This window comes from Pleurodeles waltl, chromosome 9 (assembly GCF_031143425.1).
Source record: "Pleurodeles waltl isolate 20211129_DDA chromosome 9, aPleWal1.hap1.20221129, whole genome shotgun sequence".
NCBI classification, from domain to species: Eukaryota; Metazoa; Chordata; class Amphibia; order Caudata; family Salamandridae; genus Pleurodeles; species Pleurodeles waltl.
In genome coordinates this window covers 876,726,511-876,753,164 of record NC_090448.1, presented here as the reverse complement: position 1 = coordinate 876,753,164, position 26,654 = coordinate 876,726,511, and the positions used below count along the sequence as shown (strand labels likewise).

At 44.7% G+C, this 26,654-nt stretch overlaps 1 protein-coding gene across 1 annotated transcript in view; it reads right to left on the bottom strand.

Annotated features, from left to right (window-relative positions):
* Positions 1-551: 551 nt before the first annotated feature.
* The window catches only part of NRDE2 (NRDE-2, necessary for RNA interference, domain containing), a 156,561-nt gene continuing 130,458 nt past the window's right edge, over positions 552-26,654 (bottom strand). Inside the window, exons 11-14 of the mRNA XM_069208189.1 lie at positions 23,759-24,678; positions 14,912-15,050; positions 14,673-14,744; positions 552-1,022 (exon numbers count right to left, since the gene is read on the bottom strand). Coding sequence (XP_069064290.1) covers positions 897-1,022; positions 14,673-14,744; positions 14,912-15,050; positions 23,759-24,678 — 1,257 coding nt within the window. The 3' untranslated portion in view covers positions 552-896. The remainder of the gene's footprint in view (positions 1,023-14,672; positions 14,745-14,911; positions 15,051-23,758; positions 24,679-26,654) is intronic.

The window sequence follows — 26,654 nt, the reverse complement described above, 5'->3', positions numbered from 1 at the left end:
TGCCTGGCATTTTCACACTCCTTGTTATGCACGGGGTAAATGTTTGGTTCCCAAGTCTAGGGAAGGCACACATTGATTTCGGCATGCACCCTACTTAAAAATCGATGTTAAATAGATCTGCTTTGGGAGAATTATGGTACCTGAGAAAACTGATAGTTGTCGTGCCCCAGGCTGCAATATCAACATTGACTAAACTTCATTACCACCCTGTATGAGATGCTAAAATTGCGTCTCTCACTCCATACTATCACCATTGCTGGCCTGTATTTTAAGTTCGGTGAGAGTGGTAAGTGGGTACGAAGAGTAGACATTTCTAGATGCGTGGTCTGTGTGGGATTAGCAGCACATGTGCTACTAACTAGGTGTTAAGAGCTGTAAATTGTCCTACGCTCATTACATGCCATCATTTTGGAGAAAGCAGCAAGAGAGTGACGTCTTGCTGCACACGGCAGCAAGTGTTAAATAAATGATCATCATCAACCACAACTCTGAGGTAAACGAAGGGCAACGCACAACAACACTGTATGAAACATCCAAATACATGCTGTCCGACTATTCTCTTTAAGCAATAACATTGCTTTCTTTATTATTTACAAACAGTCCTCACAGACCACAAAGCTTGCGCAATTGTATTGTATGGTATGGTACAAAAGTGTAAACTGTGGTGGATGGATCACATAGGTACTCCAGATGAAGTCACAAAACAGGCACAGATACTGGGTCTGTTGTGCAATTATTAAGGGGTGCTGGATGGTCAAAAAAGAGAATAAAACAACTTATTCACATAAAAGAGACGTCGTTGGCAGGTTTACTTCTAAAAATATCAAATTATGCCTTTCGAGCGAGAATCCTCTTTGAATGTAAAAAAAATAGACTAATGTCCAACGATGTGCTCCTCAGTCCTCGAGAAGCAGTTCAAGTTCTTCGATGGGGACTCTGACTCGTAACTCCTTCTCAGTCATTAGATCCAAAATCTCCTGCAACTGATCTGGAAAATATTCTATAGCATCGAGGTAGAGAACCTGTGTGTTAAATGGAAAGGAACAGCAGCATTAGCACCTCAGCATTCATAAGCAAAAATAACACTGTACACTAAACATGATACCCCAAAATTGTCTCAAACTCAATTCAAAGAAAACCGAGGTCCTTTTGTTTGGGAAAGGTACCTCATCCTGGAATACCTTCTGGTGGCCCCATCATCTGGGCCCCTTACCCGAATCAGTCCATAAAGTCAGGAAACTAGGTGTCATTTTTAATGTAAACATGACTTTTTCCGAACAGATCAATAAGCTTACTTCTACTTGCTCCTACTTACTGAGATCTCTAAGAAAGATCATTCAATTTCTCCCTTTTGATTTTCAGAAATCAGTAATCATTGCCCTAGTGCTCTCTAGAATCGATTACTACAACACACTTTACATGGGCGCTCAACAACGCATTTTGAATAAACTGCAAATTTTACAAAATAGAGCAGGTCATCTCTTAAAGAGAAGTCCAAAAGGGAAATCAGTCTCACACGCATTGCTGGAGTTACACTGACTTCCGATTAGGAAGCGAATAACCTTCAAGGCATTATGCATGGCTCATGCAGCTCTTCATGGTCCACGTGAAAACAAAATTTAGCCGGTAGAGTCTTACGTGAGCCCTCCGTTCAGCTTCAATAAGATCAGTAAAGATTCTGAAAATTAATACAGTATCTTGGGGTGACAGAAGCTTAACCTCGGCCACTTGCAAACTCAAACAAAATGCCTCAGCACCTCAAAGATCAGTATAATCTTCAGTTTCAGAAACCAACTCAAAAATTGTTTGTTCACATTCAGGATGTTTAACTCCGGAACACATCTTTATGTCAATGAATCTCTACCTTAGCAGGCGTCGGCGCCAAAACACCCTTGGGCATTTGCGCGCTTTATAAACATTAACTCTTATGAGACATGAAAAACACTGAAGCAAACAACTAAAACTAAATATCGCACTGTCTTTAGAGGAAAGTTAAAAAATGCTAAAAAGTAACCCTGTTGAGACTGAAATGTTAGCATATGCCACCGAGAAATACAGTCATTGAATTAGACGAGCCAATCAGAATGTTTTGACTCGAGAGAACACAACTATGGCAGCTTGCCATAGAACTGTTCCTCACTTACATTTCTGGCAAAAATGCTCAGCCAACTAACTTACTGATCGTGGAGAAGGCAGAGGCAATTTACTTCTGATGACAAAGGCTGACATGCTTTTCCAATGAACACTGGCATCTGTGTTCTCGATCTGTGGCTTACTGTTGATAAACCTACAGTGGGAAGGTAAACATTTACAAAAGCACTATCAGTGTTGGCACTTGAAGGCATCCATGTAGGAAGGGTCGTTGGCACTGAAGAATGAGACGGAATGGAAATGTCACTAAACAACAGAGTTGAGACATCAGTGCGACAGTGTAAATTATTGGGCTTTTCAAAATTATCCCATTCCAGCAAATGACAGCTGTTAATCTGATCCAAAATCAGAAATGTTTGCCTGCATTTTTATTGGAGCCTTCTAAAAAAAGTTTGGGAAACTAAAATGACTTGGAAAAATAAATATCAAATAATTTTGTACCCAATTTCCAACTTCTTCTACGTATTACTCTTTGTAGAGATTTGCACTGGTCATCTCTGCAAGCCCCCCTTGCTCCAGACTCATGAGATGTCAGAGGCACGGCTGAGGTGCCACAGAGTATACCTGCACATTAGAGTAAACTTTTTGGGAGCAAGACACAAGCTTCAGGCTCCCTCCAACATACAGATTACACACTAACCTTCCATGATTAACCCTTTTCTACTGTTCTACAACTATGAATACAAAAAGAACAGGAGGTGATGAGTACCGTCTTAATTCGTCAGGAAGACTATTACGTCCAAAAAATGGTCTACAGCATTGCTGAGTAAATAATATTTTGTAATTAAAAAAATGTAATTGCAAAATGAATCTGACAATCGGCAGCAGAAGCATTTATAGTAATATACTTTATAATACCGAAAAGCCTATCTATCTCGCGGCTAAAATATTGTAATTTCAATAACAGGGAAAAATGTAGTCTTGTATTATACATATTCAACAAACAGCAAAAGCCAGGATTTTGCCAGGGAGGGTCAGAGAGATACGTCCCATTTCCCTATTTCCTTTCCCACTCAGTCAAATTAGTTAAGAAAAAGGGAGGCAAAGGATGGAGTACACAAATTAATACTGAGTGGGAAAGTACAATGTAGATTTCTAAAAAAGGAGCACTGCTGCAAATGAATATTCTAGTGCGATCCTGCAAAGGTTGGTGAAGTAGGAATTTGGGTGGCATGCCATAAAATAAAAAGTTTTGTGTTTTAAAAAAATGTCAGGAATGAAAGGGAGTTTTGGGGCGTGCAATGATGATCGTGGGTTGAAACAAGAGCTAGGCTTAGGAATCAGACTGGCACACACCCTCATCCCTCCCTTAACAGAACAAGCATTTGCAAAGCAATGGGTCTCGCGTTTGCTCAAGTTTGAGCTATAAGCGTTGTAAATTCCCAACAGGACTGTTCTTGTCATTTAAATTGGAAACAAAAAGTAAAACAGTTGACATAAGCGAGCCGATTCAAAGCACCATGACTGCCATTAGCATGAGTGCAAAGGAGAGACACAAAAAGAAAAAGAAGTTTGCTCGCAGTCAAACGTATCGGCCTAAGTGCAATTATCCATGTAACAGGGTCAGTGTCCAAGGCGGTAACAAAACAGCCCCAAGGAGGGACAAATGTAAAGCATTTACCAATGATAACAAAGAATTGTTGAAAGGCAAGCCCACGAAGGAGTGAAAGTGATGGGCATGCAGTAGACGTGGTTAAAAGCCTGCAATACTTACAACAGGTCAGAGCGCTTGCACGCTCAACCTAAAAAGGGTATTTTTTACCAAAACAAGCACGACCAAATACAACTTAAAAAAATAAATTTCACATGAAAAGCGGTAGTCATGCTAGACTCAAACAACTGATAAATATAATTCAATCTGAACATGTTGACAAATGGTATTCGACAGAAAATGAATATCATAACCTTTTTCCTCAAATTGGGTTTTAATTTAGATTCCAAACAGCAGAGGGGCTGACGATGTGAGGGCTGAAGTGAGTTGGATGTTAAGCATTTTCATACTGGACTGGGATCGACATTCTTGCGAGGGAGTGTCACTACTGCTTTTAAGGAGCCAAGTCAGCTATGCCATCAGCTTTTATTGAGGGTAGGGAGCCAGGGCTCATGTGCGACAATCGCTTTCATGGACTCCCCCACATTCTGCAAAATAAAGCAGCTTAAGTGAGAACGGTTTGGGCTGCAGAATGCAGAGGTCAGAGCGGTTGGTGCCTAAACCCAAGGACATGATTGAAATGACCCCTTACAAGAGACAATGTAGGTCATTATGTCCTTTTTATGTAGTGTTGAAACTAGCCTAACACGCCTGATACAGGACCTGAATATCTGATCTGCATACATTTTTAATCTTGTGGTCAGGGAGGCAAAAATAAAGGTTGACCATAATAGTAGCAGAATTATACACATCATTGTAATTTATTTTTGGTTTTCTCTCCCATACACTAAAATCTCCACAGGACATTTCCTCACTGTAGTTAATACTATTCAAAATACACCCCACAAAACAAATTCGCTTGTCAAGGATGCTTCCCAGGACTAGATGGGAGACCTTATGATGAAGCATTCCACACCACATAGGTATCAATTGTCAATGACTGTCTATGACGTGGTTCTCTTCTAGTACAGTACAACAATAATAGGCAAACTGTAAAATTTACATTTGATAGTGTTGTTGTAATAACACATTTTGAGTTGCAGGCTGGTGATGAATGCTTTGAGATAAAGTATACTCACACTCTGTTTTGTATTCTGAAATTGCAGACATAAGGATGACTGGATAATTAACTGTAGAAAAAGGCCTGGGGGATGTGCGTCTTGGACGTTGTAGAACTTGGAGTCCATGACCATATGTCCCATGTGTACAAATGTTGCATGGTACAACTGTGAGTGTGCAGATATTGGTGGAAAGGTCTCATATGTCCAAGGTGGTCACAAGACCTGGGTGTCGAGAACTGTTGAGCAAAGTAAGTTGCAACCTAGTTTGTTACCTTGTTTTTGTTTGACATGAAGGGTGGAGAGCCCCAAGTTTTATAGGGTAGCAAGATGTTCATTGATCCATTGCAGACTTACAATGACTCTTGTTTTCTCTGTGTATCTGTGATAATTGGAAAGGGTGTTAGTTGGTGAAAGTGTGACTGAGACATGTTGGAGAGTTAGTGATTGCGAATGATCTTTCCAGTGAAGGAATGACTATATTGTTGTCTGTAAGAAAATAAGCTGTTTTTAATCCTGTGTGTACCAATCAACTGTATGCCCAACTGGTGTCTGGAATGCTTAGATGGTGATGTGAAGTAACAGAATGTTGGTGTGTGGCCTTGAGTGGAAGACTGTAGATAGTTACAGTTTGTGAGAGAAGAAAGCCCTGACCATGTAAATACACGTAAAGGCCTTGTAAATAAAGAAAATATCCTCCTCTACATGCATGTCTCTTGTCATCCTTGAGGAACCATTCTCAAGTCTTTAACATAAGCCTTGGGAGCAAAAACCTATCAAAAGCTTCTTTTCTTGAACTCATTAGCTTAGGTGAGGCAAGGGAACAGGTTAGTAGACATGTACATTCAAGGGAGGATAATAAAAGGAGACCAAGAAACAGTCCATGGTGAATCATATCTGTTCATCCTCAGTGGAAGAAAATGAGATTGATATGGAAGTAGTTAGGTGCAGAAAACAGAACGGACAGAGCCTGCAGTGTGCATGTGTCGCTAGCGATGCATGTATGTTCTTATATGCGGCAGAGGTCTGTGGAAATGGGCCCAAGAAGTGTACACACAATCAGTAATGCTCTTCTTTTAGTTACAAAAAGAGTTATATTAACTGAGGAACCTGTACATTATGAAGTCTCTCTGTTTTAAGGTTAATCAGAAATATATATTTACTAATTGGCTTGCTAAGGTGTAAGTAATGTTTTGCTTTATACAGAGCATGCTGCCATCCAGAAGGATCTCCTGGTGCCAGCCTTGCTGAATGGGCACGTACAAAAGTGAAAAGTTTATGAGCAGTCCTAAGGGGAAAGTGGGCTAAAAAAGCTCAACGAAATGCACAGACATTGTAAGTGGATCACAGCAGTAGAGGAAGACACAGAAAAAAAAAAAAAAACAAGCATTTTCAATGCAATAGATCTCGCATTTTCTTTAGTTAGAGCTATTGGCATTGTAAATTCCGAACTGGACGCTTCTTGCCACATAAGATGGTCATCCCGGTCTCATATTTTCGTCTTTTCCTGCCATGTTTTGGTGGCCACTGGCATCCACTGACATAGGAAACCAGAAGCCCTTGAGAGACTAGACGATGATTGCACTATCTTGCACTGTGTAAATGTCTGAACAGAAATAGGAAAATAAGGCTGGAAAAGTATTTTCTTTTTATTTTAACAGAATGAAAAGTTTGCAAGCATTCTTGCCTTGCATTTCAATGAAAAAAGCAGCCCGAGAAAATGTATGGCCCAAATAAAGGAGATAAGCAATGTCCTGTGTGCAATGTCTTGAGTGCTGGCAGGGAGGGGCCCTTGAGAGAGATACAAGATGCGATGTGAGGCTAAGCAAGTTTTATATCATTGCTTCTAGGTTTAGCTATATTTCACCAGAAAGGGCATATTGTGGCTTTTGTGAGTAGTGAGCTAAACAACCAGGTGTTTCTTTTGTAAAAGAAGTTTATTTTAGGAGCCAGAGGTAAATAAGGACAGCACTGGAATAAAGCCAAAACAAATGTCAGCGACATGGGAGGAGATGGGAGGAATAGAATGCTGCAATAGAATGCTGCAATAAAATGCAGGCAGCTACCAGCCTAAAACACCCATAGTGAAAGGGGAGCACCAAATGAAATAACAAAAATAGTCAGTCACAGCAACAGATAAAGAAATCAAAGAGGAATAATACATAGGTCTTTCACTGCTCTGAACCTGAAAAAAGGAGGGAGAAAAAGGCAGAACTGACCACTAGCGAGCAAGAATTTTTAAAGGACACTTGGACGTACAAATGAAATCGCTTTAAGCCATAAGAAGTATATGAAAAGGATACACAAGGTTGAACACTTACGTTTGACCTAATGTAAAAATGACGGAGGACTCCTGCCTGGTATCAAGAGTAAAAGAAACAACAAAGCCACAACAGTGCCATTAAAATATCTTGGATCAAGTTGACTGTTAGAAATGGGGTCTCTATTTGGCAGTCGGTTTGCACCCTGTCCAAGTAGGGACCCTCACCCTAGTTAAGATAAGGGAGATACCCGTTCAGATAACCCCTGCTCACCCCCTTGGTAGCTTGGCACGAGCAGTCACGCTTATCTCAGAAGCAATATGTAAAGCATTTGCACATAACACACAGTAACACAGCGAAAACAATAACCAATATGTATCTGTTTAAAACAAGACCAAAACAAGAAATATCCAACATAAAGTGTTAAAGAAATGAATTTTGTAAGATCTAACTGAAAAATACAGTTCCTTGAAGTCGATAGCTCCACCTGGGGATATCACGGCGTCATGATCAACAAAACCATCAGTTCAGGCAGACCGTGGCGTCAAGGGCCAGCTATGGTGTCAGGAAGACTCGCAAACAGTACCTTTGAATTTTGGGTGTCTTGATCCTCGCAGTGAGCTCCGGAGAGCTATGTCGCTGGCAACCGGAGTTGGTGTGAGGGTCGTCGGGCCCTTAAAGTCACACGCAATGTGAATCAAACTCTGGGAGGATGAACAGGAGCGCTGGCGTGGATGGCATCGGGGCTGCAGTGTGAAGCGGGATGATGCGACGTGTGGTGTCCACAGGTCACGGTGCAGGCAGCGGCTCAGTGACGGCGTTGGTAAAACCAGAGCTGCGCTGTGAAGCGGGGTGGTGCAACATGCGGTGTCACCAGGTCACGGTGCAAGCAGCGTCGTCGTTGCTGAAGCGATGTTGTTGGTAGGTCGAAGTCGGCGGTGAGCCACGGGACGGGCTCCATGCTGCGTCCACGTGTCGCAGTGCAGACAGGGACGTCTGTCGATGACACTGGAGTCAATGGAGCTGGCGTCGGTGGACGGGGCTGCGGTGCAGGACAGGATGGTGCTTCGTGCTCCTCCCGAGCGGTGTTCACAGGCCACGGTGCAGGCAGCGGCGTCAGCAGGAGTGACTGCGTCGGGGATGCCCAGGCTGCGGTGTGAGCAGGCAATGTCTGAGTGCAGGGCCCACAAGTCGCGGTGTGAGCAGAGGCTCAGTGAAATCATCCGATGACGGCATCAGTGAGACCAGTGTCGCGCTGCAAAGAGGGGGGCCGACAGGAGACGACGGTGCAGACCAGCGGTGTCGTTGATGGTGCTGCAGAGGTTTTTCACCTTGAACAGCACAAAACACAATTCTCAGTGCTTTAGGCAGATGAAACTGAAGTCTTTGATATCCCTGAGACTTCCAACAAGAGGCAAGTTCTACTCCAAGCCCTTGGAGAACTTCCTCAAGCAGGATACACAGCAAAGGTCACCTTTTGCTCTCTTTTAAGGCAGAAGCAGCAACTGCAGGCCAATCCAGCAAAGCAACACAGCAAAGGGACAGTACTCCTTCTCCAGCTCTTCTCTTTGGCAGATGTTCCTCTTGATTCCAGAATGATTATTTAAGTCTGGAGTTTTGGGTCCAATACTTATACCCCTTTCTGCCTTTGAAGTTGGCAAACTTCAAATGAAAGTCTTGGTTGTTTGCAAGAGCCTTCCTTGTCCATGCTAGGCCCCAGACACACCAGGGGGTTGGAGACTGCATTGTGTAAGGGCCGGCACAGTCCTTTCAGGTGTAAGTGACCACTCCTCCCTCCACTCTAGCTCAGATGGTTCATCAGAATATGCAGGCTAAACCCCAGTTCCCTTTGTGTCACTGTCTAGAGGAGAGGTGTAAACAGCTCAACTGTCAAACTGACCCAGATGGGGAATCCACAAACAGGAAGAGTCACAGAATGGTTTAAGCAAGAACATGCCTGCTTTCTAAAAGTGGCATTTTCAAACTAACAATCTAAAAACCAACTTCACTAAAAGATGTATTTTTAAATTGTGTGTTCAGAGACCCCAAACTCCATATTTCTATCAGCTCTCAAAGGGAATTGCACTTTAAAGTTATTTAAAGGCAGCCCCCATGTTAACCTATGAGAGAGATAGGCCTTGCAAACAAGACTGAATTGACCAGTATTTCACTGTTAGAACATGTAACACACATCAGTCATGTCCCATCTTTAACATACACCGTACCCTGCCCATGGTACTACCTAGGGCATACCTTAGGGGTGCTTTACATGTGGTAAAAGGGAAGGTTTAGGCTTTGCAAGCAGGTACACTTGTCAAGTCGAATTGGCAGTTTAAAACTGCCACAGAGACACTGCAGTGGCAGGTCTGAGGCAGGTCCTATTCATGTTCACAGGGCTAGTCATATGGGTGGCACAATCAGTGCTGCAGGCCACTAGTAGCATTTGATTTACAGGCCCTGGGCACTTCTAGTGCACTTTACTACGGACTTACCAGTAAATCAAACATTACAGTTTATATAGGGAGCACTTGCACTTTAGCACTGATTATCAGTGGTATGTGCGGAGAGACAATAAACCAGCAAGAACAGAGTCCAGTACACCATTAAAACAGGAGGTCAGAATGCAAATAGGCAGGGGAGACACCAATAAGCTGCCAGGTCTAACACTGACCAACACAATATTGGTTAATTTTTCTTGAGTAAATTTCAAAAGAGAAACTGATTCATCATTGTCACGAAGTATGTCAAAAACCTATATTATGGTAGGTTAGGTTTGCCTAAATACTTTATTTACAGACCAGGCGCAAAGTAGATCAGCCCTTTATAGTTAAGGCTTAAAAGACCTCACATCATATACTTAAAGAATGGTTTGATAGAAAACACACGATGCAGGGGATGACCCACAAAGAAAGTCTTTTTTTTATCGCTGCAGAAGCGGATATTGAGCAGGTCATCTGGCCAGAATTCCTTGGTGCGAACCAAGTGTTAGATCACCGCCCACCAAGGATCCAACTGATGCAACCCCTTTCCTCCTTCACAGAATGAGGTGGGGGGTAAAAGATCGGAAGAGTGAAGCGACTGGGCAAGATGGAAAGGAGTGACCACCTTCAGAAAGAAAGCAGCCCTGGTTTGTCCACCAACTTGTCTGGAAAGACTGTAGTGAAAGGAGGGTGACAGCTAAGGGCTACAACTTACTGACCCTTCCAGCAGAAGTTATAGCAGGTTCTCGGTGGAACTTAAATAGTTGTGGCAGGAGTGTCTTAGACAGGAACGCAGGTGGAGTTCCACTGCTGATCTAGAGGTAAAAAGTAGAGAAAATGAAAAGCACAAGGATCTGCTGTTGCGTTATAAGCTGGCAATCAAACCAGCTAAGGTGTTTTTTTTTCACTGAAAAGTTTAAGACCACGAGTAAATCTGTCCATTCCCCCCTTCTCAGAGTCGGGTAACCCCTTCCCAAGATTTCTGTGACCGGATGGCACACTATTTCCAAAATAAAATTCTGGATATGCATTCCACTTTTGAGCTTCCTCTGGAAGTTCTTTCTTTGCCTGATGGTGTGTGCTCTGGCCGTCATCAGCTCTTGAAATTCCCTTCCATTTCTCTGCAGCAGCCAAAGGAGCTACCATTGAGTGTCAAATTAGGATCCCCAAAGGATCCATGCTCTCCCAAAATATTGCAACTGGCTCCTAAACCTATTGAAGACTCTTTGCAGAATATATTTGTACGTATACTGGAGTTTTTCCTACTCCATGGAAGGAAGCAATTCTCACCCCGCTATTGAAAAAGCCTAATGCAGGCCCAGAAGATTTTAAAAACTTCCGCCCCAATCTCTTTACTTCCTTGGCCAGCTAAAATCCTTGAAAAATGTATCAATCAGGAACTCATGAAATTCACTGAGGCACAGGATATTTTGGATCCTTCACAAAATGGCATTAGGTCTGGCCATAGCACCGAATCCAACCTGGCAGTGGTAGCGGATAGTATTCACCACCCGGTCGATCAGAGGGTTGCGGCCATTTTGCTGATGCTTGATTTGTCTGCAGCATTCGATACGGTCTGGCCGATACAGATGATTCAACCGCTGCAAGATACTGGGGTTAGAGGCTTGGCTCTCCTTCTTTCTTCTTTTCTCACAGATGGAAACCAAAGGGTCAGCTGCGGGGGGGGCTTCAAGGCAGAGGTTTTAGCCTTCCGTGTAGAGTCACTCATAGATCAACTCTCAGCCCAACTCTTTTCAATGTGTATGTTGTTCCTCTGGCAGCTTTGGTCACTTGTTTGGAATCAAAGTACTGTTGTATGCTGATGACACTCAAATGATTGTGTCCATTTCTAACAAGCTGGCCTCAGTAGCCGAGAAGTTCATTTGCTATATGTCCGGCACTAGTAAACGGATGAATAACAGCGCCCTCAAACTTAAAGCTGGAAAGACAGGTTCTTGTTTTCGGCGTCCAAAAATCGGTCTGGTCTAACATCTGGTGGTCGGGGGAACATGGGCCTCTTCCCACCCCTGTGAAATCAGCTAAAAACCTGGGTGTCATATTTGACAACACCCTGAGCTTTGATACCCGTGTCAGTCGGACGACTAGTACGTGCCTCCATATTATCAGAATCCTGAGGGAGATTTTTCCTTACATCCCGGAGGATCTACGCTCAGGAGTCATTATCGCACTCATTACATCACGTTTGGACTACTACAATTCTTTTTACCTTAACATCAATGCACCTTGTGTTAACAAACTTCAGGTTATGCAGAATGTAGCTGCTCATCTCATTCTGAATATTCCAAGACATGTACCAGTCACAGATGGTATACCTTCTCTTCACTGTATCTCAGTTAAAAAGAGGACTGTTAAAGACTCTTTGTATGGTCTTCCTGGCCCTACATAAAAAAAACTCGAACCAGCTGAACTCTTCTTTTCACTGGTACTCCCCAGGCAGACTGCTTAGGTCCTCCTCTCGGAAAGTGGGGCAAGTCCCCAGATTTCTTAAAGCCAGGTGGGGAGGTAGGCCTTTTCGGTGGCTGCTGCAAAGCGCTGGAACACCTTGCCGGCACACACTGCAGACACTGTTTTTTGAAAACTATAAAAGACTCACAGTTGAAAATATGGTTCTTTAGCCTTCACCTTCCTTACGTTGTGCTTTTGCTTTATCTCTGATCTTCCCCGCTTGTGCTTTGACACCTTAGGGTTTAGTGTGCTCCAAGTTCTAAATTCTTACAAATACATACATACATACATAGCAACCAAAAACACACTTTTGAGGGTAAACATATGAAGAGAATAACTGTCAAGGGCATGTAACAGTTTCCATCAAAAAAGTAATACCCATACTTAAAATATTCCATTGAGGAATCACAAAGTGAGTTTATGGAAAAAGAATGGCCAGACCCTTGAGAAAACGCTTGACAACAGGGGTCTTAAACAGGGATGGCTGATCTGGCAGACAGAGGAAAGCAGATAAGGTTGCTAAATAACCAATTGCAGCGGCAATAGCACATCCCTTCTGAGCAAGGAAAAACACAAATTGCAGCACTTGAGACAGTTTAGCCTGCAAGGCATCCACACAATTGTCGGCACCAAGCAACAAAACTGACCCATCTTCCGGGACAAGCAGACTTAGTGAAGGGCAAATACATAGCCAAAATAAAGTTGACTACCTCCAGTGGCAGCTAAAAGGAGCTCAGTTGTCCCTGCTGAAACTCAGCATGTAGGTGGAAAACTCAGAAACTGGTATTCAGAAGCATTTCCACCTCTGCCAACTGGAAGAGAGGGACCAGCATTAGCAGGAGGCGAAGTGGGAGACAAGTGGAGAAGGTCGACATTCATCAACTTTCTCAGAAAGCACAGGGCAATGAAAATGATTTGGGCACGGTCTCAGTGCATCTTCCTGAGAACTCGAAGAATCAAGGGTATGGGAATGTGTAATGCATCTGAAAGTTCCTTCTGAATGGAAACACGTCCCCTAGGGCTCCCCTAAATAGATACTGGAGGGTGCAGAACTACTGGCACTGAGCATTGACCAAGGAGGCGAGCAAGTCCACTTGATGAGTGCTCCACTGGATGAAGATGTTCTGGTCTATCTCTGGCAGAAGACCCCACTCGTGATCAGCAAGGGAACGCTGGCTCTGGTTGTCGGCTCAGACATTAAGAGACCCCGAAAGGTGACTGGCCATGAGCCACATCCCTTAGTGGTGTGCACAACACAACAGCCCCAAGTCCTCCAGGCAAAGGAGGTGAGACGCTACTCATAGACCCCACCACAAATCGCAAGTACATCTGATGTGACCACAATAAAGGGATAGGGATAGGGATGTGCAAGTACGTGTCCTGCAGGTCAAATGACCTACGTCCAGTTTTCAAGGTCATGTGCCAGTAGAACTTGAGCTAGGGTCATCATCGTGAACTTTTCCTTTTTGAGTAATTAGTTCAGGCTCCTGAGATCCAGAATCAGGTGCAAACTGCCATCCTTCTTGGCCAGCAAGACGTAATGCACGTAACAACCTTGTCCCTTTTCCTTCTTTGGCATTAACTCCCCTGCTCCTTTGTGGAGGAAAGCTGCCACCTCCAGGTGTAGAACAGCCAAATGGTGTGAAGGTCTAGGGGAGGGAGGGGGAGATATGGGGGGTGAAACCTGAAGGAAGGGAAGGGTGTAGCACCTTTCTATGATCTGAAGGACCCACTGGTCCAAAGTCATGGCCTTCGAGGCCGGAAGGAAGCAGGACACCTGTCCCTCGACGGACTCAGTGTGGGATTGGGGAAGCAAACTGGACCTGCTTTCCTTGTGGTGCAGGAGGAGAAAGTGGAGGATTGAAAGGCGGCTCTTTGGCCTTTTCCTCTACTGAGGTCTCTGTACAGACGGACAATAGGATTCTACTACTGTTGCTGGAATGCCAGTGTGCACTGCTGGGATCAAAACGAGGAGACTCGTCCAAGCTCTGCGTTATGCCATACCATCACACCCATCACAGAGGTACCCATGGCTCGGGTGGTACAGTCTGCAGTGGCCCGTCAAGCCCGGGGGGAGGGGCTTGGTTTTCACTGTGCTCCCACCTTAGTGGCTGAAGTTTCATTCTTAGTTAGTAAGGTGGATAGGTTACTTCGGTGACAATGTTTGCAGCTTACTTGGTACTATTTAACATTAAGCCATTATGGTAATGTTACTATGGGACTCTCAGGTTGATGACGGGAAGATTCAAGCATGTGAAACTATGAAAGATCCAATGCTGCAGAACTGTGAACAAACACAAATAAACATTTTTAAACTTGTTGCTGTCATACATCAAAAATGATGACTGCTGAACAATACTGTGGCTAAGCCATTTGCATGCAATCCCAATATTCACTTTAAATACTCACAATGTTAACTGTGCACAAAAGAACAAACGTAAATAGTAAAGTGCAGTGCACAATTTTATTGAATTGCAAAAAGTTTGGGTAGCCCAGTAAATAGCAGCTTGCCAATTATGCCTCTGAAAATAGAGAGTTCACAATCTATCCATCAAGGAGACAGTTTGCAAGTATAGCCGGTAAGCTCTAGCTCTCTCTCACCCACCTTTGCCCAAGGGCAGTTTTGAAGTGCTTTATAAAACAATCCTTTGGCACGTTCTTTGTTCCCCAGAGAAACCTAAAAAGGAAGGCAAAATAGTAATGGTTTATGAAAAAAACGATGTAGAAAAGAGCAGAATTCTAGTGGAAATGCTATAGTATAATTAATAGGATGCCACATTCAATATATAAGAACAGCGTATTGGCAAAATAACTATTGTTCAATGGAACAAAGCATGAGCTTACAGTAAAGTGCAAATACATCCTCCACAAGAGGGGGCAGTGTGTCCCGTTCTCGCTCTGAAGGGCATGTTCAAATAATGCTTTGATCCGGTTGGATAACCCCGTCTCAGGAAAGGTGCAGTGGACCTCTCCAAATTCCGCCCTAGGGGTGAAAAAGACTGTTGTAGTCAACACCACCAACATAAAGCCCAGAATACAATCATTTAATTGTTACAGTCGCTTTCTTATTCATAGCAACTGAATGCAGTCAGTTAACAAAACGCAGTAACTCCATAGTCTCCAAACAAAATGTTATCAAGGCATAAACACAGATCTTGCTGTGCTAACGCATGCAGACACGAACATGCACACTATATATGCCAAGACTGTACAAACTGTCTTTCTGTGATGCCTATAGCTGTGCCTTTTACTTTTTCCCAACGCTTGTGGTGCAGTAGGTCGCACTGGGACACAGCACAAATAGACTGGGCATATATACCCCAGGTACTCCAACAGAATTAGAGGAGACAGAATAGTTAATAGCCAGATGATTTGTACAATGTCTCAGTTCAGCTAATCATCATATAAAAAAAAGCAACAAAAAAAATCGCCCATCACCTGCGCAGGTCTTCCTACAGCCGATTTGTGAGCAATGTTAGTTATTACCCATGTAAAGTTTGAAAGTCATCGCTACATGTACTGGTTTAATTATTAAAACTATACTATTCTGCGTGTCGTTTCTAATATAAGTTGTGTGAGGAGAATGCATTTCTGCACGGTCTCAAAAAGCCACACTTAGTGATGCTTCTTACAAACTAGATACTATGACTACCATTGTGGTGATTATAGTTTAGGAAATGAAAGCGTTTTGTAGCTTTGAAAAGTCAGAAAACGTACTGGAGTGCATGCGGGCTATTTAAAATAGATGATGGAGCCAACATAAAACCTATATAGCACTGCTAAGTTAAATAATGAATGTAGGCACAGTAACTAACATCAGGGTGCAGTTTTCCATAAATAGAGAAAAGTGAAGATGTTTGTATGTGAATAGGCTTGATAGCCTTCTCCTCATATTGAAAATTATCAGTGAAGAGCAAGATGGCTCAGGGAGATGAAGATCGATACAGACATCTGCGGTCAGAAGTATAAATCCTGACAAGGCCAATTCCGCCTTCTATCTCCACCAGGTCAGTAAATTGATTACCACTTAATTGTGTCATAGTAATGGGTATTTACAGCGAATAGATATGGAAGCGTGGTATGAAAACGTATGCACAATAAAACCAGTTCTAAGAAGTATGAAACGGCACACTCCCTGAAAAAAAAAATAAAGAGCACAAATTTAATTCTTTATGATCCCCAGGACTGTTACTCCTAAATTTATGAAAGCTCCTCAAAAAACAAAAAGGTGTGGCATGTCTGATGAGATAAGGCTCCTCCAGCGTAGTGGTTTCCTCTATTACGCATCTTTCCTGAGTCAGTGGTGACGTGGAAATAAATATTCAAAAATTGTGACTGGCAAATAAAGATTATCCAAAACACAGCATTACATAGCGACAGAGGTGAGCCAGGAGCCATTTGCTTTGCATCGACTGGCTCACTCCTAGGAAGTTATCACCACTCACAAATGCCTGGTGACGTTTCTGGTCGCAGAAGCAGTGCTTTGAATGCACGGGGCCACCCAAATCAGGGGGACCCCGCTTATGGCGGTGTCGTCAGACCGGAACGTGGGGGTGGGGTTCGGGGAGGGGCAGGCTCCCCAGCCCCCACCCCTCAATAAAAACACAGCCAGCTGGCTGTAAAGGGGCCTGCAGCCCCGTAAGTGCTGTTTGGCGGCCCCAGGGGCACTCTTTGCGCTTCTGGGGTCACGCACAGGAATGACGTCACACGGCCAGCCTTAAAAGGCAGCCGCGTTTGGAGAGCGCGTCTTTCTTGCTCTCGCTGATCGTACCAGGGGGCCCCAGTGGCCGCAACAAGCCAGTTGGGCTATTTTTCTCTGACACTGGGCTATTTAATTTGTTTTGGGCTACTTTGGGCTGTATTTGGGCGATTTTTGGGCTATTTTTTGAATTTTTTTTTCTCTCTGTGCACCTTTTAACCTTATAACCTTATTTAACTCATTTTGCAGGTTGCTTTTGCAGCATTCCAGGGGAGAAGAGGACGACACAAGTGGCTCAGCAAGCCTCACAGAGGGCCGTACGGGTTTGAGCTTAGCTCACCTGACCAGAGTTATTCTTGGTGGCTGCTCCTGTGGGGTTCCTGGGCTACTAGGTGAGCAGTCAACTGGCCAATTTTGTGCAGGGAGCATTTAGTGGTCCTGTTTTTTCTTGGGAGACAGGGTAGGGGGCCTCCTTAAATTGAGGTAGAGTGTAGGGGAGGTACCTTTTGTCACATCTGTTGGGGCCTATGGTAAAGGACCCCTTGCATCAAGTGCTTTCTCTGTAAGGGGAGTCCCATTGGGGTCGGTAAGCGAATTCCTGTTTGGAGGGGTTTCCTTGTGGGGCCCATTTATAAATTTGCCTGTGCTAGGGTCCGTGCGTGGGTCATGGCGGAGAAACAGTTGCGAACAGAAGAGCTCCTTGAGGCCCTGATGCTTAGGATTGGCGCTATGGACCAGGCCATAGCATCCTTGAAGGCGCAGACTTTTTCTTCAGGGGTGGTTGCGTCCTCCAATGGGGATGTGCCCCAGCGGGTGGGAATACCATCCAGCGAGGCGATACCCCCAGCTCCAAAGAGGGCGCGGGGCAGAGGAAGGTCAAGGGTTCTGGGGAGAGGCGGTCAGAGGCCACCACGGCGCAGGTTTGGGGACAGTGTCAATATAGCTTCATTGCGGCCTGAGGTTAGTGCATCGCTGGTAGTGGATGCGGGGCATGCTGAAAGGGGGGGCCAGAGTCGGACGTCAGAGCACACTTCGGGCGTTGTGGTCCCTCCACAAGACACAGTTGCGGGTAAAGACACTGGGGAGGCCAGTCAGGGGGATCTTGTAGGCCACTTGACATCTGTATTGCTGTGGCTGTCTGAGATGGGGTTGCTGTCCACCAATTTAGTGGGGGTCCCATTGTCAGGGGCTAAGGAGGGAGACGTTAGGGAACAGGCGCGACAATTGGTTTCCATGTTGGGCACTGCAAAGAGTGCCCAGGGGTCTCAAGATAAAGGGCCCGAGCCTAAAACTAGCGGGGGGCACAGGGGGCCAGCTCCTTCTCCCCAATCCCTACGGGAGGGACCAGTTGACTACTGGTGTGGCGTCCATGACAAAACCGGTTACATCTGTGTTAGGTGCGCCGGCAAACCAAACAGTTAATCCCCCAGCGGTGGTGACCTCTACAGCAACGACTCTGGTGGCCCGGGGAAGCGCAAGTGCAGGTACTGGTCACCCTTTACCCCTTACGGGCTTGGGGGATATTTGCTCAGAGCATGAACAGTTAGGGCTACATGTACCGGTTGAGGTGAGGGAGAAGATTTGGAAGGAGGCGTACATCGATATCTTCGATTTACTGGTTGACAAACCTGAGAATGAGGAGGTGCCGTGTTGCAAAGATTGCGCACATTCAAGAGAGTGTGAGCATGGGCCACAAAGAAGGAGAGTGGAGGAGTCTGTCCAACTGGGTTAGAGCGTTCTCCATTTATCAGGCCATTCTAGCTGAATGTTTCAGTGACTTGGGTGCGCAGTTAGCTTGCTATCAGAACAGGATCGTGGGGGCACATGATGAATATGGTGGCACGGCATGGAAGGAATATGATAATGAATTCAGGAGAATTAAGGCGTATAAGCCTTAGTTGGCATGGGATCAGATAAACATAATCACTTGGTTGCGTTATACAAATCGCACTCAAGGGCCGGGTCAGCAGCCTTTTCGTGGGCCTGCAGGGACCGGCTCAGGAGCCTCAGGTGGTACTTGTTCCCGGTCTCCCAGGACATGCCGTTTTAAGCACTGCTGTTCCTTTTGTGGCCAGGCCTCCCACCCAGAATTCAAGTGCTTCAAAAAATCACAAGATAAAGGGGCCAAGAAACAGGATTGACGGTTTGGGGTGCGTGGGTCACACGGTTTATTTTGTTAAGTCTTTCTCCCCAGTTAATCTTTTGGCTATGGTCCCTTGGCTTAACGTTTACCCCAACCAAGCATCTGCGCAGCTGTTGTATTTGGGTTTTAAGGATGGTTTCAGAATACCGGCTCGTCCCATTGCAAGAACCAGCTGTCTTTACGTTCCAACCCCGGGTTGGCAAGTAAGAAAATCAGAAAGGAACTGGATTTGGGGCGGGTGGTGGGGCCCTTTGATGAAATTTCCATGCAGGGCTTTGTTTGTTCTCCCTTAGGGGCAGTCCCCAAGAAAGAGCCAGGGGAGTTCAGACTGATTCACAATCTGTCCGCTCCAAGGGGGCAGTTGGTGAATGAGGCCATTGATGGGGCATTGTGTTCGGTTAGGGATGCTTCTTTGGATCAGGCAATTCAAATGCTGCAGGAGCAGGGGCATGGAGCTTTGATGGCAAAATCAGACATTGAATCTGCATTTCGGTTGTTGCCAGTGCATCCCGAGGACTTCCGCTTGTTGGGTTTCCAATGGGAAGGAAAGTATTACTTTGATAGGTGTATGCCTATGGGCTGCTCTGTGTCATGTTCTTATTTTGAGAAATGTAGTACCTTTCTGGAGTGGGTACTTAGGGACAGGTCGAGGCATAGGTGGGTTTTACAATACTTGGATGATTTCCTTTTTCTGGGGCCCGCTGGATCTAATCAATGTGCTGGTGCGTTGGACGTATTTAAAGAACTCATGAGGGAATTTGGGGTTCCACTTGCAAAGGGAAAAACGGTGGGCCCCTGCTCCACGATTGAATTCCTAGGGATAGAGTTGGATTCAGTGGCAGGTGTGTCCAGATTGCCTGGGGAGAAGGTGGTATCTTTTTCACACGCGTTGCGGTCCTGCCTAAGGGCGCAGAAGGGGATACTTCATCAGTTGCAGTGCTTGGTCGGGCAGCTCAACTTTTCGCTTGGAATCATACCCCTGGGGCGCCCCTTTTCTCAGTCAATTGCCCAAGCCATGTCAGGGTTAAAAGTCAAGCATCATCACACCAGGCTTTCCAGTGAAGTCAAACAAGATACAAGGATTTGGGAAACCTTTCTGCGTGACTTTAATGGGACGGTGGTGGGGCCTAGTCCACCGAGGTCCAATGAGGAATTGGGACTTTTTACTGATGCAGCTGGGAGTGTAGGCTTTGGGGCTATATTTGGTACAGCATGGTGCGCTCAGCGGTGACCCTTAGACTGGGCCCAGTAGGGCCTAGTGGCCAATTTTGGTTTCTTGGAGCTGTTCCCACTTTTAGTGGCTTTGTCTATTTGGCCGGAGGGATTCCGGAATCAGTCGGTGATTTTCTGGTCTGATAATATGTTAGTTGTTGAGTGCATTAACTAGCAAGCGGTTAAATGCAAGATGATCCTAAGGCTGCTGAAAGATAGTATTATTGTGTTTAAGGTTGAATGTGACCTTCAGAGCTAAGCACGTACCTGGAGTGTTGAATAACGCTGCTGACGCACTCTCCCGTTTTAAGGTGCAGGTTTTCAGGTCTCACCTCCCCGGAGCGGAGGAGTTCCCAACACCTTTTCCAGAGCATCTGTGGCAGATTGGTGCCAAGGAATACCCGACCTCGTGGCAGCCAGCTTAGCACCCAGGACGCTGAAGGCTTACCAGGGAGCATTTGCAGCATATGTTGATTTCAGGGGTGGAGGGGTATCGTCAACTTGTTTTGATCTGGCTTCAATCGTGGCATTTTTAGATGTTTTGAGGGCTGAGAGGAAGTCAATTGCGTGCGCCAGGCGTTACTCTGCTGCTATTCCTTTCTTTGCACAACTATGGGGGCTGCCCTACGGGACAAAATCATTTTTGGTAAGAACGACCCTTCGGGGATGGCAGCACATTCAGGGCTCTAAGCCGGACGTTCGGCAGCCCATTGATGTGGAAAAGTTGGTGGCCTTGCTAGTCACGCTGGATCGTGTTTGTACTTCTCCCTGGGAGGTCACCTTATTTAAGTCAGCCTTAACCCTTGCTTTTTATGGTGCTTTTAGAGTGGGTGAACTGGTTGCGTGCAGTAAAAGGGACACCTCGGGGGTCTGCAGTTGGCGAATATTCATTGGCCGGAGGGGACTGGGTGTCTGGCGATTACTGTTCCCCACTCTAAGGCGGATCAGGATGGCAAGGGGGACCATATTCTATTGCATAGAGCACCGGGTAATGCATGTTGTCTTGTACAGAAATTGGATGCCTTCCTAGCACAGCGCGCGCCGCTTACTAGGTACCAATTCTCACAGGTACTCAAGCGTTCCCTTCTAACAGCGGGTTTGGTTGCCTCAGATTTTGGCACTCACTCCTTTATAATAGGGGCAGCCACAGCGGCTGTGGCAATGGGATTCCCAAGAGCAGCTGTTAAGAGAATTGGAAGGTGGTCATCGGATTGCTACAAGCGATATGTGAGACTGCACATGCTATGAATTCATGTCCTTGACACCTCTCTTTCTTTGTACTTTTTGCAGACACCCTCCACAAGTATTTGATGGTTCCGTAAACTCCGGTGCACGCAGGAGTTGCTGGTATCATTAAGGTGTGGGTAATCGGACATTCCCATGTCCGACGTGCAGGTGAACTATTCGCAAGGAGTGCCTTTGCGTCATGCGCATTGGAGGCTGGTTTTGGCATCTCTTTTCTTGGCCTAGGCGGGCTGCGGCTCACTCAATTAAGGACATTCCTGGACTCCATGCCCACCTTAGGTTACTCATCACTGGACATCATTGTGCTGCACCTTGGGGGTAATGATCTGGTTGCTCTAGGACACCGGCAGCTGTTTGAACTGGTAATATCTGAAATTGTTTGGTTGGTCAAAAAATTCCCTCAGGCTGTCCTTGCTTGGTCGAACATGATTCCTCATTCTCTCAGGAGGCGTGGGATCTCTGTAAAAGCCCTCAATGACTCAATGAGAAGAATCAATAGCAATTTGGCCACGTTGTTTCAGGCTCCAAGATTGGCTGTGATCTCACATGGCTGCATTAAATGCGACAGTTTTTTTCTGCAGGACGGAGGTCATCTTTCGCGAGTAGGCTATGAAATATTTTTTGAAAATATACTCGCCTGGCTCTCTCAGCATACGTGACCTCTTCCTGGGGGGGGTCCTCATCATTGCCAGACACAGGCCTGTGGCGGGGTGAGATCATGACTGGGAATATAAATGGGTACCTTCTTATTACAAAATTGAGTGACAAGCTAATTGGACCCTCCAAGGGGTGCTGGCTGGGAAGTTTGGACGACACACAGGGGCGCGGGGGTTGCGAGCGGTCGCTGGCATCTGGCCCCTAGGGCCTACCAACTGCGCATGCACAGAAGGTATAAAGTGAGCACTGGCCCTTGGGGGGGTGGAGTCACATGGTGGCGGGGGCACCCAAGGTAGGTATCCTAGCGGGCAGCCGGGCCCCCTCCACAGCAATCCATTCTGGAATGTATGAGAACGCCCTGATGGAGATCCTACCCCTGGGATTTGTAGCGTAAGGAGGGGCAGGGTTTGGGGTATGGGAAAACAGTCACGATCTCATTGACGCACACTAACATTGGGTACGCAGGAACGAACATTTTTAGTCAGTGACATGAATGTGGATGTATTAGCATACTCTGTTAAGGCTAGGCATCCCTTGAACTCTGTAAATACTTTGTGGACATGATTGTGGTTACTGCGTATAATTTTGATTATGATTAACAATATTTTGTCAATAAAATACGGCTGCGGGTTTACGACCCTTAATCCCAAAGTGAAGTGCATCTAAGGTTTTAATTCAAGCTTACGCGGGGGCGAGTGGTGTTTGGTGGTAGGAGGCCTCTGCAATACCCGGCCATATGTGCATGGCAGCAAGTACTCACGAAGAGAGCAGTCTCTGGCTCTCACAGCCACACCACCTTCAAACCAAGCACTGCCAGCACAGGTTCAGGCAGCACCACTACCGGCAGTCGCTCCAAAGAGGGGCAGCCTGGGAAGCTGGCACAGACATGCAAGCTCTTCTCTCCCTAGAGCTGGATTCCACCAGCATGCGCACAAAACAAGGGTATCCAACCTGATGGAAGAGAAGGTGCCTAGGACTGCAGGGGCACGATCACGCTTCTCAAGACCGGATAGGACACTGGATGCTGATGCCCATTTGTCCTAAGCTCCTCGCCCTCTCTGCCTATTTGATTCAAGCTTTTCACGTGGTTTGCCAATGCTAATGGCCTAAGATTCACCTATTACCTATCTCTATACATTGTCTGCCCATGTGCCTCAAATATCCCTCCCTGTTTGTCCATACCCGCAAGCAGCTCCTGCATATGTGCTACTAGCTCAAAACTTTCTACTTCGTACATGCCAAGATCCTCATTGTGTTTGCCCTTGTTTCCTATATTACGGACACTATCCTAATGATTCCATGACCCTCACAATGACTGCCTATATGCCCCCAAGATCTTTACACCGTCTACTCATGCATCCTAAAGTTCTGCTCCTTACCTCATGTGCCCTTAAGCTCCTTACCCTGTGTCTAATACACGAACCCATCTTTATAGGAAGAGATGGGAAGCAGATGGAAGACTGGATTTGAGACGGTTTGCGATAAATAAAAGAAAAATACATGGATGAACAAGAAGAGCACAACGGCTCTTTAACTCATGGATGACAATGTTTACAAAGAAACAGGTCGCTAAATCAGTCACATAAATTGGTTGAAATCAGCGGAGGAAATCAGATGCATTTATATAGTGGGTTAAATTTGCTCCGCTCACAGTACTTCAGTAATAAAGCAGTTAAGTACAAGAAAATGACAGGTAAGACAACTGACAAAAAGCCATCAAAAACAGCTGCATTACCTCTGAACGGATTCCACAAGCTGTTTCCTGCCTTCTTCTGCTTGGATTGCAAATAGCCATGGTTCTAACGACTTAGTGGAGCGTGTAATGCTGTCAAACACCCGACGTGCTTTGCTGGCATTGTGGGACTTACTCTCCACCTGGACATACGCTTTCCAAAGAGACTGGTTGTTGGGGTACAACTTCACAGCTCCAGTGAGTACCTCCCTAAGAGGACTCAAAGGGTACACACTAATTTTCATATGGAAACTGAGAAGATTTACATGGATTAATGTGATAACTTCCAGTGCAGTACTGACAAGGGACCCTGCATTTTCAGTTCTTAGTTTGTCTCCAAGTGTGACAGAGATGGGACATCTTGCAGAGACTTGATTGAACACAGAGACAGCTGCATCAATTCCCATAGTTAAGTACTGGAAGAGTATAAAACAGCCCACTACGCTCATGAACTGACTAGTACATTCTTTTTTGTCAGAGGCTGAATGTTCACTCAAGCAGTCTTGAACTGCATGTTCATAAGCCTTACGTGCTTTCAAAGTGCTAACTGAAGATACTGGTCCATTATAGGGAATGTATGGTCCACTTTCTGCAAGCTTAGTAAGGATGTGAACAGCCCGGGATCTGTTAACTCCTTCTTGACTCTGTAACAGCCCTAGCTCCAGTTCACTATAAAGCAGACACAAGTCGCAGAGCTCTGTATTCTTCATCCCATTGGTCCCCGACATGATGATCGCTGTATCAAAAACTTTCCTGGAGTCCTCAATGTTTCCAAGAAGCCATTCGAGGTAGGCAAATTCCTTCCAGAGTGCTAGGTTGTTCCGGTTCTCAGCTTCCTTGAGGAGGTTCTTGGCTAACCTCTTGCTTTTCTTTCCCTGCGATTTCAGTCTCTTCTTGTCTTTCAGTTTATGGTACCAAGAAACCTAAAGTAACAAAAGCAGAAGATACTTTGTTTGAAATATTTCTTAGGTTTGTCTAAATAAAAGTACTATACTGCAAAGAACAGCTTTGCACTTTTCCAATACATTGCAGCGTTATTGTAAAAAGGGTATTTTCAAAAGAAACTGTCATGTACCAGCAGACAAGCTATAATTGTTGAATTTCCATCTAAAAAAATAAATTCAAATTTCAATTGCTACTAGTGCAATATTAGTTGGTTTTAACTAAGTTTCTTGAAACGTTTTTAAAAAAACTTTAAAAAAAAATGAGGGAAACTAAACACATTAAGCATCATGGGCCAGATGTACAAGTCATTTTTCTGGTTGCAAACAGACGATAGGACCATTTGCGACAGAAAAAATGCCTTTTCCATTATACAAAAGGTGAAATGCGATTCGGTATTTGGAAGGAGTGTGTTTAGGGCACCCCTTCCAAATACTGAATCAGTATAGTATATATCCCTGTTATGCGACTGAATTCCAATCGAAAAACAGTAATATTTTAACACCAGTTTCAAACTGGTGGTAACCCATTCGCAAAGGAGAAGGGGTCCCCAAGAGACGCCTTCCCCTTTCATAACATAAATAATAATATTTTTTAAGAGCAGGCAGTGGTCCCACTGACCACTGCATACTCTTAAAAAGTGAAACTGCAAACAGGGTGCATTAAAAAAAAAAAAAAAAAAAATTATTGCTTTACTAAAAAGCAATCACAGACAAGGGGTTCTGCTGAGTGCAGCAGGTCACCATCCATGTGATGGCTGCCATTCCTAATGGGCTGCCAACTGAGACCTACCTCATTAATATGCATGAGGTAGGTCCATTTGCAACCCACTAGGACTCGCTAATGAAACTCAAAAGATGCTCATACATTAAGAATACCGATTTCCTAATTGCGATTCGGAAAGGATCACAGTTAGGAAATCGGTAACCCTAATGATAGTATCTAGCCCCATATTACTTGAGCTGAAAACAGAAATTCTCGTTTGGGGGTAAGTAGCACCTTGAGTCTGCTACCATGTCTTGTAACAGAGCCAAAGGATCCTAGTTTTGCATGACGTAGCCTCCATTAGACACCATAAGGCAGTGAAGAGGGTTGTATATTACTTTGATTAAGATACCCACCATGAAGAACTATGATTATAATGCCATAAAATGTCTTTCTCTTTATTTGAATCATCATTTATCATCAAAAACATTTGATTAGATCAGCAAGGCCAGCCTATTATGAAGTGTCAGAAGAAACATGGGGTTGGTACAAAAAAACGAAAGTAGAAACAACTCTTAAGGAAACACCATTCCCTTTTGTGCTGCGACAGATAACAGAGAAATGTCTTAGCTAAATTACTTACTTAAAGAAGAATCTGCAGAAGAGAGGCTTGCTGAACTTTTATGAACGATGGAAAGGTCTTTCTCAGAATAACAGCGATCGCACACATGCTCTGGAAAAAGTGCGAGTGAATTGGACTGAATGTAGGACTTTGTACTCACAATGATTTTTTTCATACTACGATTCACACAACATTCACGTGTTTCTAGTAATCAGGATGTGAAAGTGTGAATCCCGTATTGTATAAACACGTCTGGTGTACAGATAGCATTCTGATTTTTACATATTTTGCTCTTTTTATATGCCATCTTCACATGTCTCTGAATTCTTGCTTTGAACATATGAAGAACAACTCAATTGCCTTTCTGATTTGAAGGAACTGGTTCTATCATCTGCAGTAGGATATTTGTTTCTGCTTTAATACGATCTTAGTGATACACTCGTGATGTATTGGATAGAACTATGTATTCCTGTTGCCTGAAATATTAAGGCCTCCTTGTACTTGTGCATCACAAACTGCACTAATATTTTTATATTAACTTGAACTGTTCATCAGCCCTAGTACGTATGTTATGTTATGCAGATTTTTAAAGCTTACTATCACCTGAGAGGGTGTATCAGAGATGAGCAG